The 16,653-nt window shown below is 39.9% G+C and overlaps 1 protein-coding gene across 1 annotated transcript in view; it reads left to right on the forward strand.

Moving 5' to 3' along the window:
* Window positions 1-16,653, forward strand: part of LOC113025924 (5-hydroxytryptamine receptor 4) — a 57,948-nt gene that overhangs the window by 19,390 nt on the left and 21,905 nt on the right. Inside the window, exons 3-6 of the mRNA XM_026174182.2 lie at window positions 2,579-2,755; window positions 3,437-3,637; window positions 4,738-4,891; window positions 7,609-8,273. Coding sequence (XP_026029967.1) covers window positions 2,579-2,755; window positions 3,437-3,637; window positions 4,738-4,891; window positions 7,609-8,273 — 1,197 coding nt within the window. The remainder of the gene's footprint in view (window positions 1-2,578; window positions 2,756-3,436; window positions 3,638-4,737; window positions 4,892-7,608; window positions 8,274-16,653) is intronic.

Here is a 16,653-nt window from a genome sequence, read left to right on the forward strand (position 1 = left end):
TTTCTGCTGCCAAAAAGAAACTACCAGTTGTTGCACTAATGAGCAGTGTTGGGACTAACGCGTTATTAAGTAACGCGTTACAGTAACTACGTTATTATTGTGGTAACGAGCACGGTAACTAGTTATTATGCCAAAACCGGGAACGCGTTACTCGTTACTGGGATTTAGATAGGCTCGTTATTCGTTACTTCGTGTGGCGGCTATCGCGGAGCTTCCACAGATTCAATAACATTAGCAAGTGGTGGAGGCCAGCAGGTGGATGAAGGAAAAGGGAGGCAGGAGGAGAGACCCGAAGCGGCCGCTGGTCCGAGTGTCAGGTGAACTGAACTTCAGGTAAGAAGTTATGACCTGCAGTCCATCTGGGTCAGATATAAACCAAGTTTAGTTGGAGTTTATTTTCGTTATGCTGACTTTTTCGTACTGCGTGCTAGCTAGCATGACGGGGTTTCTATACAGCTGGGTGGGTGCTATGTTACTGATGTTGAACTTTATTTTGTTCATAAGGTTAATTATTAGAGTTGCCAACCGTCTCGTAAAAAACTGAATCGTCTGGTATTCAGAGAAAATATTACGCGTTTCGTATTGAGGTGAAAAGGAACAGTTTGTCCCGGACTTCAGCTACAATGAAAAAGGCACAAAGCTGGAGTTATTCTGTGTTTACGCTGCACAGCTGCCTCTTCTTCTCTCATCCTCTCACCCTCCCTCTCCTGTTTCTACTTCAATCATGAAACTGATCAGTGATCAGCTGATCGGCTTTTCTCTCTTGTTTGTTTATCGCCCACTTTGCGCCAGAAAGAGGAAACCAGCGGATGTCGTGGTAAACAACAGCAGCACGTTTGATCAGCTGTTGTTAGAATTTATTTAATATTAATTTCTAGTATCAGCTGATGTTTGCTGGAGCCACAGCTGTAAAGCTGCTGGTCATGATATCGGTTTGGTTATCTGGTGAGAGGGAAACATGAAGATGAAACCAGGAGATGTCCTGATGTTACTGAATCATCAGAGCTGAACAGGTGATGGAGAAACAGGTTTACCTTTTAGGTGACATGAATGAGTTGAAGGGAAGTTATGAACTGTTTCTGAGAGACAAATAACACCAGGATCCTTTTCTAAGTAGCTGACAGCTGGTAACTGTGCAGGGGCGGATCTAGTAAAGTGTTGCCAGGGGTCCATGTAGGGCATTAAAAGGGAAAGGGGGGCACAAGGAAATACTTTCTTATTCTCATTTAAAATGTCTCACTTTTAAAAAAAATAATTATCTGAGTCTTGCAACAAACAATTGATAGATTGATACATATATACCATCAGAACAGTGAACATCACTGTCACAACAGCGTTTATTTTCATTCAAAGGCTTTATGATTTTTCCTATAATTTTTCCTATCCAAAATGCCCGGGAGGATTTTTTTGTCCCAGTCCAGCCCTGTATGCAGCTCATCTGCAGTCTGGTGTTACCTACATCTTCCTATTCAGAAGGCAGAATTTCCGAGTTCTGAGTACAATCGAACGCACCACGACTGCAGTTTTTGTGTTGGATGTAAAAAGCAGGCTAGGATAGAATCAGGTGTGGGATTTCTCTCGTGGAAATGTGCACATTATTTTTTCCTTTCTATTGGTAGGTGGCACAGTGCACTTGTGGCAAGTAAGCAAGCTAGAAGACTGGCAATCTTGCTGGGTATCCAGTTACGGAAGCAACACATTAACAAGAGAATTCTGAGTAAAACCAAAGTTACTTTCCCTAGTAACTAGTTACTCTGAAAGTAACGAGTAACTTGAAGTAACTGAGTTACTTTTGATAGAAGTAACTAGTAATGTAACTAAGTTACTAATTTAAAGTAACTTACCCAACACTGCTAATGAGAAGTATTTAATAGGCCTTGGCTTTATGAAGTTAAAAAACAATGTAGAAACTTCACTCATTACAACATCACTTATTAAAAGATTAATTGCGAGTGTGTATGTATAATTTTGACCCTGTGTGGATTCAAGAAAGTACTAAATAAATTCAAATTTGTTGAAGTCATTAAAGATGTATGCTGTACCATCTTTACACACTGGAAAAAAACAGTGCCTCTGTGATTAATACAATTTGATTCTGGTTCTGATTATCTGAATTGTCATGACAACCATGAGTGATTATAACCTTCTGATCACACTTACAGGTGTCAGCCCAACTATAATTACACAGTGTGCTAAATGAAAGCACACCACAGCCATTTGATTGATTTTTTTTTTTTTAATTTTCTGAGGGAACATGCACAAAAAGAAACATTTATCACATTTGGGGGAAAAATGTCTCGTCCCAGCTTAAGCTGTTAGCTGATTTTCATCTGCATTGTCTTGGTAGCTACATATAATATCAGTTGACCCATAAAATTCAGATACATGTCAGAGAGACAACATACAAGTAACATAATATAAAATAATCAAATTTGCATGCAAAGATAAACTAAGATAAATCTATCCATACCCATTGTAAAACTTACATCATGCATATCCCATTCAATAACCAGACTATAGCATATGCAACTAATAACTGATTTATTGGTCGGTTACTTGTTTTATTTTTCTCTTGCAGTTTGTTGGATGATATAAAAAACTCTGAAGAACAACAGCCAGGCCAACAGGAGCAGCAGGAATTCTTGAGCTCCCTGGAGACCATCGCTCTCTCTATCTTTCTCTCGCTCATCATTATCATGACAGTTTTTGGCAACCTGTTGGTCATGGTGGCGCTCTGCAAGGACCGACACTTGCGGTGAGCACTGTTGTCTTTCTCAGCAGCAGCTGTGTTTTTTGTGACTTCAGCAGAGAAGAAGGTTTAAATCTTCTGTCTGCAAATGCTCCCTAAAATCTTTTTTGAGAACGTCCAGAAAAGCCAAAATAAAAATCTAGTAATCTTAAAAATAAATACAATAAACCTGACATAATGTAGCAAAGTTTTTTTGAGTGAGATAATGACTTTCAGAATTTCTTTTTCCATCTTTTAAAATTAAACCAGCATTTGAAGATCTGTTTTTTCTCAAACTACATGGTTCTCATTTTGGCAGTAATATTTAAACAAACCCATCAAATGTCAGAGCACTCAAATTTCATTCAGCCTGTCATGACAAACCCCGTCAGGTAGACAGAAAGATGGGCATTAATTTGTTTTGACATTTGGTAACTTCCCCAAAAATAAATTTTTTGGATCTGTGCCTCAAAAGTTTTGAGACCTTATTAAAGACCTTTATTTAAGATAGACTTTACTGCAGGAATGGAAGTTAATACTATTTATTTATAAAACTATACTCAAAAACATGCCTGTCTTTCATATTTTTTACAGAGTTGCGCCGACTAAGCCGCTTCCCTTTTTAAAGACAGAACATTTAGAGTAAATCAAACTTTTTCTGGATCTTTTTTTTTCTCCAACTTCTATATGGTTGTCTTCTTCTCCCAGAAAGAAAAAGACAAACTACTTTATTGTCTCGCTGGCGTTTGCTGACTTGCTGGTTGCTCTGGTTGTGATGCCCTTTGCTGCCATCGAACTGACTACTGGCCAGTGGCGCTATGGAGAGATTTTCTGCCTGGTGCGAACATCTCTGGACGTCCTGTTGACCACAGCATCCATCCTGCACCTCTGCTGCATTGCACTGGATAGGTTTGTGTTTGTGTAAAAAAGGCATATATTGATGGCACAATGTGTTTCCCCACTGAAAACATTTTTTTAAAATAGGGTTTGATTTAATGTTGAAGACAGTCAGTTACTTACGTTGCACACCTAACAAATGATCCGTCTGTATTTTTCTACCACTTATTTGGGTCGTAGGGGCTGCCCTCTAAGCAGGTACCCCAGACTATACTCTCTTCATCCAGAGCCTCCCACTCTTTGAGAAGAATACAAAACATTATCAAACTGGCAGAGACCTAATCTTTCGTGTGTGTCCAGGTCGGCCCTCGGGTAGTCCTCTTGGTAGGACATGCCCATGCAGTGCTGTTTGTAGATTTCAAACAGAGAATAATCATTTCTACTATTCTCACAATCCTCTTCAGCTTATGGCTATCCTCAGACCTGCTGTTTGCAAACCAAGAAGTGATCCAGTATGTAATAATGTTTTTGATGGCCCATCTGTATGAGACTGTCAGTGCTGAAGTGAGGAGGTCCGCTGTCTTCCTTCTGCAGAGGAGGGAGAGAAGCTGCTGTGCCTTCTTGATGACAGCTGTGGTGTTGTCGCTGGAGGTCAGCCCTCCAAAACTCAATGCCCTTTACCCTCTTTACCGCAAATTCGCTGACTGTCGGTGGTGGGAGATAACTGAAGGTAGCCCTCCTAAAATCTATGAGATCTCAGCAAAGGCTTCTGATGTCCCTTAGAGAGTCACAAACAAAAATACGACTTTGACAGGCAAAGCTAGCTGTTGCCTTATATTGCCTTTACTGGTGTAAGCAGATCCTGCAGCAAGCATTGGTCATGCCACCATGTTGAACCTAGTATTTCTGTCAGAAAAAGTGAACAGAATCAGCTATGAAGAGCAGCCAAACAGTTTAATATCACAGAAAGTCAGTAAGGTTTCCTACAAAAGTAGGAAAAAGTCTGATTTATTTCACAGCAATGGCTGCTCTACCGTCATACAGGGATCAAATAAGCCAGAATAGAGTATGGGCCCAATACCCCATACCTCTGAAGCACAACCCCCCATTCATTTTTAAATCTGTATGTTAGTGTAAAGTATGTGTGTGCTAGTGTCTGTGTCTTATTTCAGGTATTATGCCATCTGCTGCCAGCCATTGGTGTATCGACACAAGATGACCCCGATGAGAGTGGCAGTCATGCTCAGTGGCTGTTGGCTCATTCCCACATTTATCTCCTTTCTACCCATCATGCAAAGCTGGAACGCCATCGGGATCGAGGATATTGTAAGTCCTCATTAGCTCAGATCAGAAACCATCACTAATGAGATCAAAACAAGTGGCTACATAGTTCTAATGCTTACATTTCTTTACTACGACCCCTGAATCAAACCAAACAGACAGTATGTTTAAACAAAGTATCACAAAGAAAAGTTCATACCGCTCTCAAATGCCTAAAGAGAGGTATGTTCTTTCTTTGAGGGCAAAAGCGGCATTAACCTCTCCAGTCTAATATTCTTTGTTTCTAATAACATTTTCAATCCCTGAAACAATGGCACAGTAAAAGAATGATCACAAAACAATTCCAGTCCCTGTGGAGGCTTTCTCGCTGCGAGCAAAGACAGCACTTCAACAAGCATTTTCTTCTGGTTTAGGTATGTTCTGGCATGAGCTTGTTTCAGAGCTGCCTTGAAATGAGCAGCAGGACTCCCAGAGGCAGGCAGGGACAGATGAATTTATTCATCCAGACTTAATGAAAAGCTCTTTTCTCTTATCTTTCTGTCTGGCAGCGTACAAAGCCAGTGTTACTTTTTTAATGGCTGTCTCAATGGCTAGAAGTCATACACGGTATACAAAATTGCATAGGATTATTTTAAATGCTGTCTGTGTGTGTGCCGATGTGTTTTTCATTACGCTTCTGTTCTGTTTCAGAGGGATTGTTTGAAACTGAAATTTCTTCTCACTAAGCACAAGCTAAACCAAACAGTATTTGTCTGGTTGGTTTTAAAGGTGTCTGCTCAGGGATAGTGATCTGAAACTGATCTCTGTCTTGAAATGCTGAATTTGGGAGATACCGTCTGCAGCAAAGTTTTCTGTCAGTAGAATAAAATCTAATTAAATTGAGCTGGCCAAGTTGATTTCAGATAGAAATTTACCTTAGGGACTGGTTATCACCGTGGTCTATGCCATAAGCTACACGGAGCTTATACCTCAAGCACTTCTATGGAATAATAAACAACTCCCGAGCAGAGACAAACCAGATAACTGGGCAATGTGGCAGAAAGCTGGAAGTACTTATATTATTAATTTATTTGACATCAACTAGTAGAAATCTGTAAATTATTACAGTTCTAGAGGTTTGTCCAAATGAGTAGTGCTCTGTTTAAACGGTTGGGCCGTCCTTTCAACTATTCCACAGGTAGTCCACTCAAACAGCTACTAAAAAAATTACAATCAGGCAAAGGAAACACTTCCAAAATTTAGAATTAATTCCAGGATTCACATATCTCAGGTATGCGACCCTTTGCTCGAAGCTAAGAGGCAATGGATAGAGGATCTCTCAGTGCATATATCTGCCGATGGTCTGCATAATATTGAGGCATTGTACAAAGAAATGTATAATAAATGTATACGGCTGAAAATAAAACACAGTTGGCAACAGACAGCAAAACAATTACACAGATGAAAGTTACCTTTCGTGGACTTTTGCTGTAAGTGTGAGGCTCCTGTTCTGCATGTACTTGGACTTGTTGCAATCACAAGGCTGGAGGAATAATATCAAAAAGGCTAATTTTTTAAAGTATTAAAATAAAAATTTCACATCTCCGCAAAGTCAAGATTCAACTTCAAGACTCTGACATCTCATCCTTTGAAAAAAAGCTAGATTATTCTGGCTCTTATCGCGACTAAGTGACACTGTGCTGTGGGAGTAAGCACCCACCTCCATATGGAGAATGGACAACAACAGCGGCACAGTTGGCTGTCTGTGACACGGTTACTTACAGTTTATTCAGTAGGCTTTGTGAATACATGTTTACCATGTGGCTGTTGTCAGCTTAAAGAACTTTTTGGTTACCTAGTAAATGTAACACAAAGATGAACGTCACATTCAATAATTAGGGAGGAAATCGATGTGATGGACTTCCTTTCTTTACTTTCTTTTGATAATTATGTAAGTGTGAAGCTTTGATTAAACCTAAATCTTTTTCCAATTAACACCCAGTTGCTCAAAAAGTATACAAACCTTATTGTGTGTAGTTTCATTTACAGGTAGGAACGATTATTGTTTTCATTTTTCACCAAACTATCAAATCAGAAACGTGTGACAAGAGGCTCGTGATTCTTCCATCATTACTGAAATCTCCCCTCAGCTGAGTTTCTGCTAACTCTTGGATGTAGACAGTAGAAAGAATAATTATTCCTACATTAAACAGCTCACAACTGCAATTGTAGCAAGGTTGTCTTTTTTGGATAGAGACATTGCTATTTAGCTTTTCAAATGCATTATTTTGGCACTTTAAACACTAAAAGTCCATTAAGAGTGCATTTTCAATTCAAGATGAGTCACGCATTACTTTTTGCTCTGCTTTGACGATAGTTTGGTTTTATTCTAGTGTCCCAGGGTGCAGCATTACCTTACTGCACCCAAATGCTACATAGAGGGATGAGATAAAATTAATCTTTCAGCTCAAGGCAATTCTCCGCCTGCACATTTTTAATTTACTTTGACCTACTCATGGTTTATATAGAGGACAAAGATATGGGCAACTGGCCAGACAAAGGATATTCCAAAGTACTTTATTATTACAATATGTAGCATTTACCTCTTTCTTTAGCCCGCCTTAACTAAAAGGCAGGAAGCAGAGGGAAACAGCTGGCCTAAGTCTTTCCATAGTTCCAGTTTTTTTTTTTAATGTTTTTGTTTTTTGTTAAGTTAAACTAATCCCCTCCTGGGAGCCCCATATTTCACTTGTTTTTTCTTCCTGTGTCTTCTCTCTTTGCAGATTGAAGAGCGGCGAGCCTTGGCGGGAGGCTCGAACGACACAAGTTGTGTGTTTCTAGTTAACCGGCCGTACGCCCTGATCTGCTCTGCAGTGGCCTTCTACGTGCCGCTGGGCCTCATGGTCCTAGCCTACCAGCGTATCTATGTTACTGCCATGACCCACGTGCGGCAGATAGAGACACTTCAACGTGCCGGCTCTGCTCCAGTCACCGGCACAATTCCAGTCATTACCGTGAGGACATCCACTTCCTCAGATCCTTTGGAGCATTACCGCCTTAGGACACCAACAGGTTCCTCCTCCTCAGAGCAGGCTCCTGTAGGTCACAGCCGCATGCGCATTGAGACCAAGGCAGCAAAGACGTTGGCGGTTATAATGGGTTGTTTCTGCCTGTGCTGGGCTCCATTCTTTATCACCAACATAGTGGACCCTTTCATCCACTACTCGGTACCCTGGCAGCTGTGGACAGCCTGGTTGTGGCTTGGGTACATTAACTCAGGGCTAAACCCTTTCCTGTACGCCTTCCTAAACCGGGCTTTTCGGAGGGCGTTTCTGGTCATTCTCTGCTGCGGGGATGAGCGGTACGCACGGCAGGGGAGCTGCTCCTATGGACCAACCCACAGAGCATGCTCAGCTGCATCAGTCAATGGGACATCCATGGCACTGAGGTAAACACACAGGCAGGCACAAGTCACATTTGTACCAGTCTATCTATAACCAGTGGCCTAAGACATATTTGATCATGTAAGACTGATGGCAGACGTCCCTTAATGTTAATGTGAAGGGAAGTAATTTCAGTGAGTGAAGGGGTGTAAGTGGATCTGAGTGAGAGAGTGTATGTTTTTTTTGCTCAGCGATCAAGGCTTTGATTGTTCACAATAAACAAGAACCTGTTTCAGGTTAACATTAAGGTCACATTTGTCATTTTTCAGGGCAATAACTTGTGGATTGTAATAAATACCTAAGCCGGATGCGCTACTACGTCACTGATGTTCTGTTTTTGTCCTCACTGATTCAAAAAGAAATGAAGGCCTTGGGCAAGAATGAACTTTAATTTGTCATTTCCCGCGAAAAGACCTACACCTAAACCTTTCTGTGTCATCTGACTGAAAGATTGTTTGTTTTCCTTAGCCTTTGCCTGAAAAAAACTGAGACGAGGACGACACACTGGACTTTTATTAGTTCATTACTCCATCTATTTGACACACCAAAAAGATAATTTTTAATGTTTTTAATTAACTAGCAGCTGTTAAGAAGAAGAAGAAGAAGACCAGCAGATTAAAGATGTTCATCATCTTGAAAAGTGGAAAACTGGAATTGTCCCTTTGTTGACCTCCTCGGAGTGATCAGTTGCAATTAAGAAACACAGTTATGGTCCTACATGACACAGAAGAGACACTCACATCAGTCCCTGATGAATGTCAGGGACATTTTGAACATTTTGGACGATTACCTCAGTGCCCTTCACAAGAGAAATTTATTGCCACTAAGTCTCATTTGGAGTGTTATACTCGTGCACCTGGACGAAGATAATCCTGTGGCCTATTGTGAGCTGCCAAACTTTATTTTGTTGCATTATGTTGAGCCACATAACTCCTGCAGTTTTATGAAGGTAAAACAGGACTGCATCGCAAATCTGTAGAAGAGGGGGAACATAGTGAGTGTAGTTTGACATTGCTTCATGGAGCTGTGGAGGGAGAGAGGGAGTGCCAGCCAAGGACTTTAATCTGAGCAGTAAGAAGAAAAGTGGAGAAATCGCACTAATTGTGATAGAAAAGGGTTGTAGCTGCAGACATGTAACTGTGGGGAAGATTTTCATGGCCCGAATATTGCTAGCTGGCAAGGTATTACTCACTGAGGGAAATGGACATTTCTGTTGCTGTTTGAATCCAGTTTTATTCATCACACTGTTTGGATTCCTGCATCAGCTGACACAGAGATCATCAGAATCAGAATCAGAATCAGAAACTTTATTGTCATTGTCATGAGAACAACGAAATTAAGAATGGTCCCCGATCATTGCATCATCCCTAGCAATATCAAAATATAAATTAACCAATAAAATTCAATAAATAAAATAGATAGAATACTTAAAATACTAATAAGATATAACAGTAAAACATTCACATACATTCCCACACACATGCTTCAGACCGTGCATAGATTAGAACACTGAGCTGCTGCAACTACGTGCGCCGCCATCCAAAGGACTGTGGCTGAATGAGCATGGACAAAAATGGATCTTGGTCAACCTTTGCACCACTTGCTGGACAAGCAGCTGAAGACTTTCTCTAACATCTGTTTCAGCTTTACCACCACAAGGATAAAACACAATTCCACATACCACAATCCATGTATCCACTGTGGATTTAAGCTCCTGAGTAAATCACATTTACATTTTGATTTATTGAGTGATTGTTTTGCACTGTGATATTTATTTAATCACAGTTCTTTTTCACATTTTGAGTACTGTAGCATTTCCCAACTTTGGGGATAAATAAGGTATTTCTTATTGGATCATATATCATTTTATCACATACTGTGTGCAGCTAGTTGCTATCCTAGGCTCACATTTGTGATAAAATGAATTTAATAATCATCCCTTCTTTTAATCCCTTGTTTTCTGATCCTGAGATGTGTCAGATGCTTTTCATGGAACCGTTTGGGAAATTTTGAAAGAGAACATTCAGACTTTGACCCACACTTGCACTTGTGCTGTGTTTTTCTGCAGAAACTTCTTTAACGTTTAATCATGCCATTTAATGCAGCACGTGCACAGCAGCAGCTGGGGAGAATGATGAGGAGATAAACTTGTATGGACAGCAATAACAGAATGTAGCAACAGCAATATGAAGATCAGCCATTGTGTTTTTTCTCTTGGTAGTCACTGAAATAGAATTTACCACTAAAAGTTTTTTATTTGTAGTTTTTATTCATCATAAAGTGTAGTAAATAGAAAAAACTAGAGTCAAATCAATATTTACTGTGACTCACCTGCTGGTGTTAGTAAATTACAAGTTGTCCTTAATGTCTCCATCACAATAGGCTAAAAGTAGGATGACAACCACTCATTGATTTTTTTTTTTCCTTTTAATGATCACAATTAGTTTCAGTGATCGGTTTTGAGCCCAAAGAAATTGCAGTCTGACTGCAGTCACTCTCAGACAGATTGACGAAGGCTTGCAAATAATTGGCTTCCAATTTATGCAAAGCCTTTTGTCAATCCTTTTGCTGTCCTGCAAAAGGACATCACTATTTTTGGAGGAATTTCTATTTCAAATCTATGATTTCACCTGGCTATACTCTGAATATATTCTGGCTATACTGTGAATATATTAGTTCATGTAAATTTCTATAGAAGGCCAAATCTTTGCAGGTTGAATTTAATTACCAACTTCAGCTAATTCAGTGGTAAAATGAGAGCAGATAGACTCCATTTCTGTGACTGTCTTGATGCGCTAAAGTTGCTTTGACTATAGCATTTTGCACTTGGACAGTTCTTAAGATACTTGGCAGGCAGGTTACTTCAAGCATCTTGGAGAATTTCTCTCACTGTCTTCTTCATGTAATCTGAGACGGAGTCAGGCAATAGAGGCCCCCAGGGGACCAAACCATCTTCCTGTTGCTGGAGAATTTGTCTGGGTTTTGTTTAGGCAAACTAGCACCAATCTAACATGGTGAACTTTGTAAGTATTAAATTATAGAAAAGTGGAGCAAAAAGCACCCTTCAAAGAGCAGCTAAAATGCCCAAATCTGGCTAAATCTTGGTTCTTAGTGGTTAAATAGCACGGACAGTGGACAGTTTCATATTTGTCTTTTTTACAGATTGGATCTTCAATGTAATTATAATATATAATAACACTAAAAGTCCAGAAGGCTTTTCACACCAGGACATCTGTTGATGTTATGGTGCTGATTTAGTTGACGGCTGTGTTTGTGCTCTCAGCTTCCGCGAGCTGGGAGAAAGATGGAGGAGACCTGCTTGTGTCTGCACTGTTTAACTCTAATACAAGTACTTCACTGCTGAAGAGAAACAGTGAGAGTGCGTGTGCACTCATGCACACGTGTGACAAATGAATTCATACAAAATACATGCAAGCACAGGCAGTCACACCTTCTGAACGTGTCGAGAAACCTTCTGCGTGTGCATCATCTGTGCGTGTCTGTTATATGAAATAAGAAAAATGAAACACGCTTTCCTGATATCTCAGCTTATGGCATACTAGTTTTAGCTGTCACGTGTTTCCATGGATTTCTGCACGTCGGTGTGTAGGAAACAGAAAGGCAAACAGTGTTAACTCCAATCTGATGTCCTGTCTTAAATCTGTCTCCGATGGAAAACAGACTCGGGCAATCAGATTAAGGCCGGCAGGATACTAGAAGCTGAAATTACTGGAGAAATCCTGTCGAATCTCATTTTTATTTCAGTGAGATGACGGCCTTTAAGGAAACTGTTTTTCAAAGTTACATTTAAGTGTCCTCTGCCTTTTTAAAATGTCTTTGTCCATGTGTGATGGCACATATGGAAAATGTTGGCAGAGTAGTAGGATATGAATCCAATGGAAAGCAGAATTGCTTTACAACAGATTCTAACATTGGTATTTCTTTGCTTTGGCCTGCTTTTAATGACATGCTTTATATTTTAAACACTTTAAACTGTTTGTTGTTGTGAATTGGTGCCATAAAAATCAAACTGACTTGAATTGAATTGGTGTTATTTAGAATACAGTCCATTCTTTTCTTACTTTGCCTAATTACTTTCTCCACCAGTCATTTCTTTAAATGTGCCACCGTCTTTTGTTTTTCTAAAATTGAAAACAAAAAAACAAAAAAAAAAACATCCTAACAATTAATATTTCGTGCATATTTTTTGGTCATTTGGATTTTCCCTTACCCAGTATTTTTGTCCATCAGTAAAGCTTTAAATACTTCTGTAGAAAGAATAAAGTTACATTGAAACCAAGCACACCATTGTTTTTCTTATGACATTACGAATAAGTTTGATGTGTCACATGGCCCTCTTCCTATTAAAAAAACAAAAGTTGTATCCAAGATGGCCGACTTCTAAATGGCCACCATGGTCACCACCCATCTTGAGGAGTTTGCCCTCTCACATATACTAATGTGCCACAAACAGGACTTTAATATCACCAACCATTCCCATGTTATTACGGTGTATGCATATAAATGACCCACCCTGTGGAGACAAAAGCATCTGGAGATTTGAAACAGGTTAAAAATGTTGAGTTGCTCCTTGTCTTGTGTCCTTGCGCCAGTATGGTGTTTACAGCATTTTATAAAGTATGTCTTTCTATAGACACACAATATGGACACGAGTATTGGGCCACAGTCCCATTACCACGGCTCCTTGCCATGCAGTTGGGAATGAATGGGTTGTTCGAAAAACTGTGCACTAGGAGACTCGTGGCATGGGTTTCCTTGGATGAGCTGTTCCTGCTTTTTTTTCCACAATTTTGCTTATATAGTATAATTTAAGTGTTGTTTTAGCTTATATTCATTCGACCGGCACATCAGTTGTCACAGCCAGATAACAGTTAACTTGAGCTAGCATAGCACGAGTGGATGCAGCTAAGCAGTCTGTTTTCAAGGACAGATTAACTGTCAGGACAGAAATTATTATTATTAATAATAAGTAATAGTTTTACTAGAAGTACGTATTTGAAATATATATATATATATATATATATATATATATATATATATTGCATAGATATATTTGATTATTCAGTGTTTGTAGTTAAAGTGTTATGGTAAGCAATTTTTTTTAGCATATCACATACTATCTTCTTCTTATTATTATTATTCTTTCAACTTCAGGGGCCACCACAATGGGTCATGTGCCTCCATTTCACTGCATCCCTAGCATCCTGTCACACCAACCCTCTGCATGTCCTCTCTTCCTCTCCATATTCAACATCTCTTTGTCCAATATATCCCTCCTGTGCACATGACTGAACCATCTCAGCCTTACTACTACTCAGCCTGAGCTGTCCGTCATCTGTCCCTCTGATGTACTCAGATCTAATCTTTCCCATTCTGGTGACTCTCTTGTAAAACCTTAACATCTTCAGCTTTGTTAGGCCAAACAGGTGACGGTACTGTCTTGCTCCCCCCAACACTCACCTCAACTGCACGCTCTTCTTCGTGTAGTCTCTGTTACTTTGGATGGTGACCCAGGGAATTCAAACTCATATACCTTCACTGTCTCCACTCTTTGATTGTTACCCTTTCCACCCGTCTCAGTCTAATTCACACATATGTATTCTGTCTTATTTCCATTGATTTTCATTCTTCTTTTTTCCACCTCCACCTCTCCAGGCTCTCTTCCACTTGATCCTTACTCTCACTGAAGATCACAATGTCATCTTCAAACATCATGGTCCACAGTGACTCCTACCTGACCTCACCTGTCAACTAGCAAAAAACAGCTCAGAGCTAATCCCTGATGTAATCCCACCCCTACCTTGAACTCCTATCGCACATCTCGCTACTGTCCTGCACCACCATCACATACATCTCTGTTGTACTTCCTCAAACAGTACCACAGTTCCTCTCTTGTCACCCTACTATATGCTTTCTCAAAATAAAGCCATACTGCAGCTTCCTAATCATGACCTTTCTTCTTAACCTATGTTTGTGATATGTCTTTTATTATTTCCCCCTTCTGTAAAACTACAGTATTGAGCTAGCCAGGAGTTGAACCTAAAATATTTTGATCTGTAATCAGATGTGTTTTCCATTGCCCCACTAGCCCTGTGGGTCATGTCACACTATGGGGTTCTCGTCACTGGTGATCTTTGATATTTTTTTCTATTCTGACCCATTGATACATGAAACACAGTGGACACGGGTAAATGGTCAAGTTTGTTTTGCTACAGTTGTAGGATAATGATACGTTTTCCAAGTTGAATCTCACCTCTCCTCTGCTCTTCTGTCATTCGCTCAGCTCTATCATCTTTACCTCCCTCAGAGCAGCTGTCATCAGTACTTAAAACAGTGTGGGCTGGATGTGTGAGCTTGAGTTAAAAAAGTAAAAGAAAAATAAAAGAAACAGAGTTAAACAAGAGTGAAAGGTGCAAGATGATGATGATGCATAGTGTGGTGAAGCCGCAGTCCAAGCTGCACATTATCCTCGGACATTTTACTGGAAGAAAAGAAGAAGAGAAAGTGTACATACTGAAGTACTGTGTAGTTTGATATTTTGGGGAAGCCAGATTCTTGTTCCCTTAAGTGTTGAATGTCTGGTATGAGAAATAACCAACAACTCAGAATATCATACCATTCCCGTAACACATAATCAGTTTGAGTGTGATGTAGCGATGATGTACTGTTGAATTCTGTTAATTCCGCTAAGTAGCGGATACTGTTATCAGCTGTGTGATTGTTATTGAGACTGAGCAGGATGATCTGCTGTAGCAGAGCACTTCTGTTTAGCCACTGAAAAACAGTAGAATTTGAAATCTCTCCGGAATGGAAGACATCTGGGACGAAAGATAGATCACTCTTTGGGTCAAAGCCACGCTGGCATGCCCTGCTGATATATGACTCTCTTATGTTGAGATAAGATGAAACTTTAGATTAGATTAGATTAGATTAGATTAGATTAGATTAGATAGAACTTTATTAATCCCTCGGGTGGGTTCCTCTGGGAAATTCGATTTCCAAAAAAGCACAGCACCGACAGAAGTTACAGAGTTACAGAATATTATATATATATATATACACACACACACACACACACACACACACACACACACACACACACACACACACACACACATATATATAAATACAGAGACAATATAAATAAATATAAGAAGGGGATAAATAGAATAAATAGGAATAAAAAATAAAAATACAAGTGAATTGCACATTTCAAGTATTGAGTCTATTGCACTGTTGACTATTTACAAAAAGTATTGCACAAAAGGTATTGCACAGTGAGGTGAAGAGGCACTACAGCTTAGTTGTTCCCCCCTCCTTTGTCCTCCTGTTTCCCCTCCCTCTCCCCTCCAGAGAGGAGTTAAACAGTCTGATGGCGTGTGGGACAAAGGAGTTTTTAAGTCTGTTAGTTCTTGTCTTTGGGAGAAGCAACCTGTCACTGAACAGACTCTTCTGGTTGTTAATGGCCGTGTGCAGAGGATGCCTGGCATTGTCCATAATGTCCATCAGTTTCTTTAATGTCCTTTTCTCTGCCACTGTCACCAGAGTGTCCAGCTTCATGCCGACCACAGAGCTAGCCCTCCTGATCAGTTTCTCCAGCCTGGATGAGTCCTTCTTTGCTGTGCTGCTCCCCCAGCACACCACAGCATAGAAAAGTACTCCAGCAACCACCGACTGGTAAAACATCCTCAGGAGCTTCCTGCAGATGTTAAAAGCTCTATATTGGAAAATGAAGTCTATTCCCAAGGATTTAGAAGACAAATAAGGAACGAGTGCAAAATGCAACACACAAATTCTACGATAATGACACCAGGAAGGTATTGAAAACAATTGTTAGGAATATTAAGGGGGAATTCCAGATTTTTTTTTACTTTTTTTTTTTACATTCACAAGATGTATTTTGCAGTCAAGAGAAGTACCTCTCAGCCTATCAAAACACATGTATATCTTCCCCTGTGGGGCTTGTGTCAGATCACCCACAGTGATTACTTCTTTTAGATGCTATCATTATTAGCTCTGGCGGGTCTTAAAGACAGAAAGAAAAATGTAAAAAATAAAAGAAGCTGTGTTGGAAACTGGCACTTGTAGTGTTTGGAAGCACTCTCAAGCAGGGAAAGTTTAGCAAAGGGTTTTTTATTAATCCCTAAGAGCAAAGAACTAGACACTAGTGAGCAACTGTCTAGCAACCACTGGTTGCTAGTGCCATAAACTGGCTCAAAGTGGGTGACAAAGATGGAGGTGTACTAAAAGAAATGATGAGACAGAGAAGTTTATCTGGGCCTGCTTGTGTAGTTTGGAAGACTATCTATAATTGCAGGTCAGGACTTCTTTGAGGCAGTGAGAGGGTCTCGTCACACTAGGGAA

The sequence above is a fragment of the Astatotilapia calliptera genome, chromosome 7 (genome assembly GCF_964374335.1).
Source record: "Astatotilapia calliptera chromosome 7, fAstCal68.1, whole genome shotgun sequence".
Classification (NCBI taxonomy): Eukaryota; Metazoa; Chordata; class Actinopteri; order Cichliformes; family Cichlidae; genus Astatotilapia; species Astatotilapia calliptera.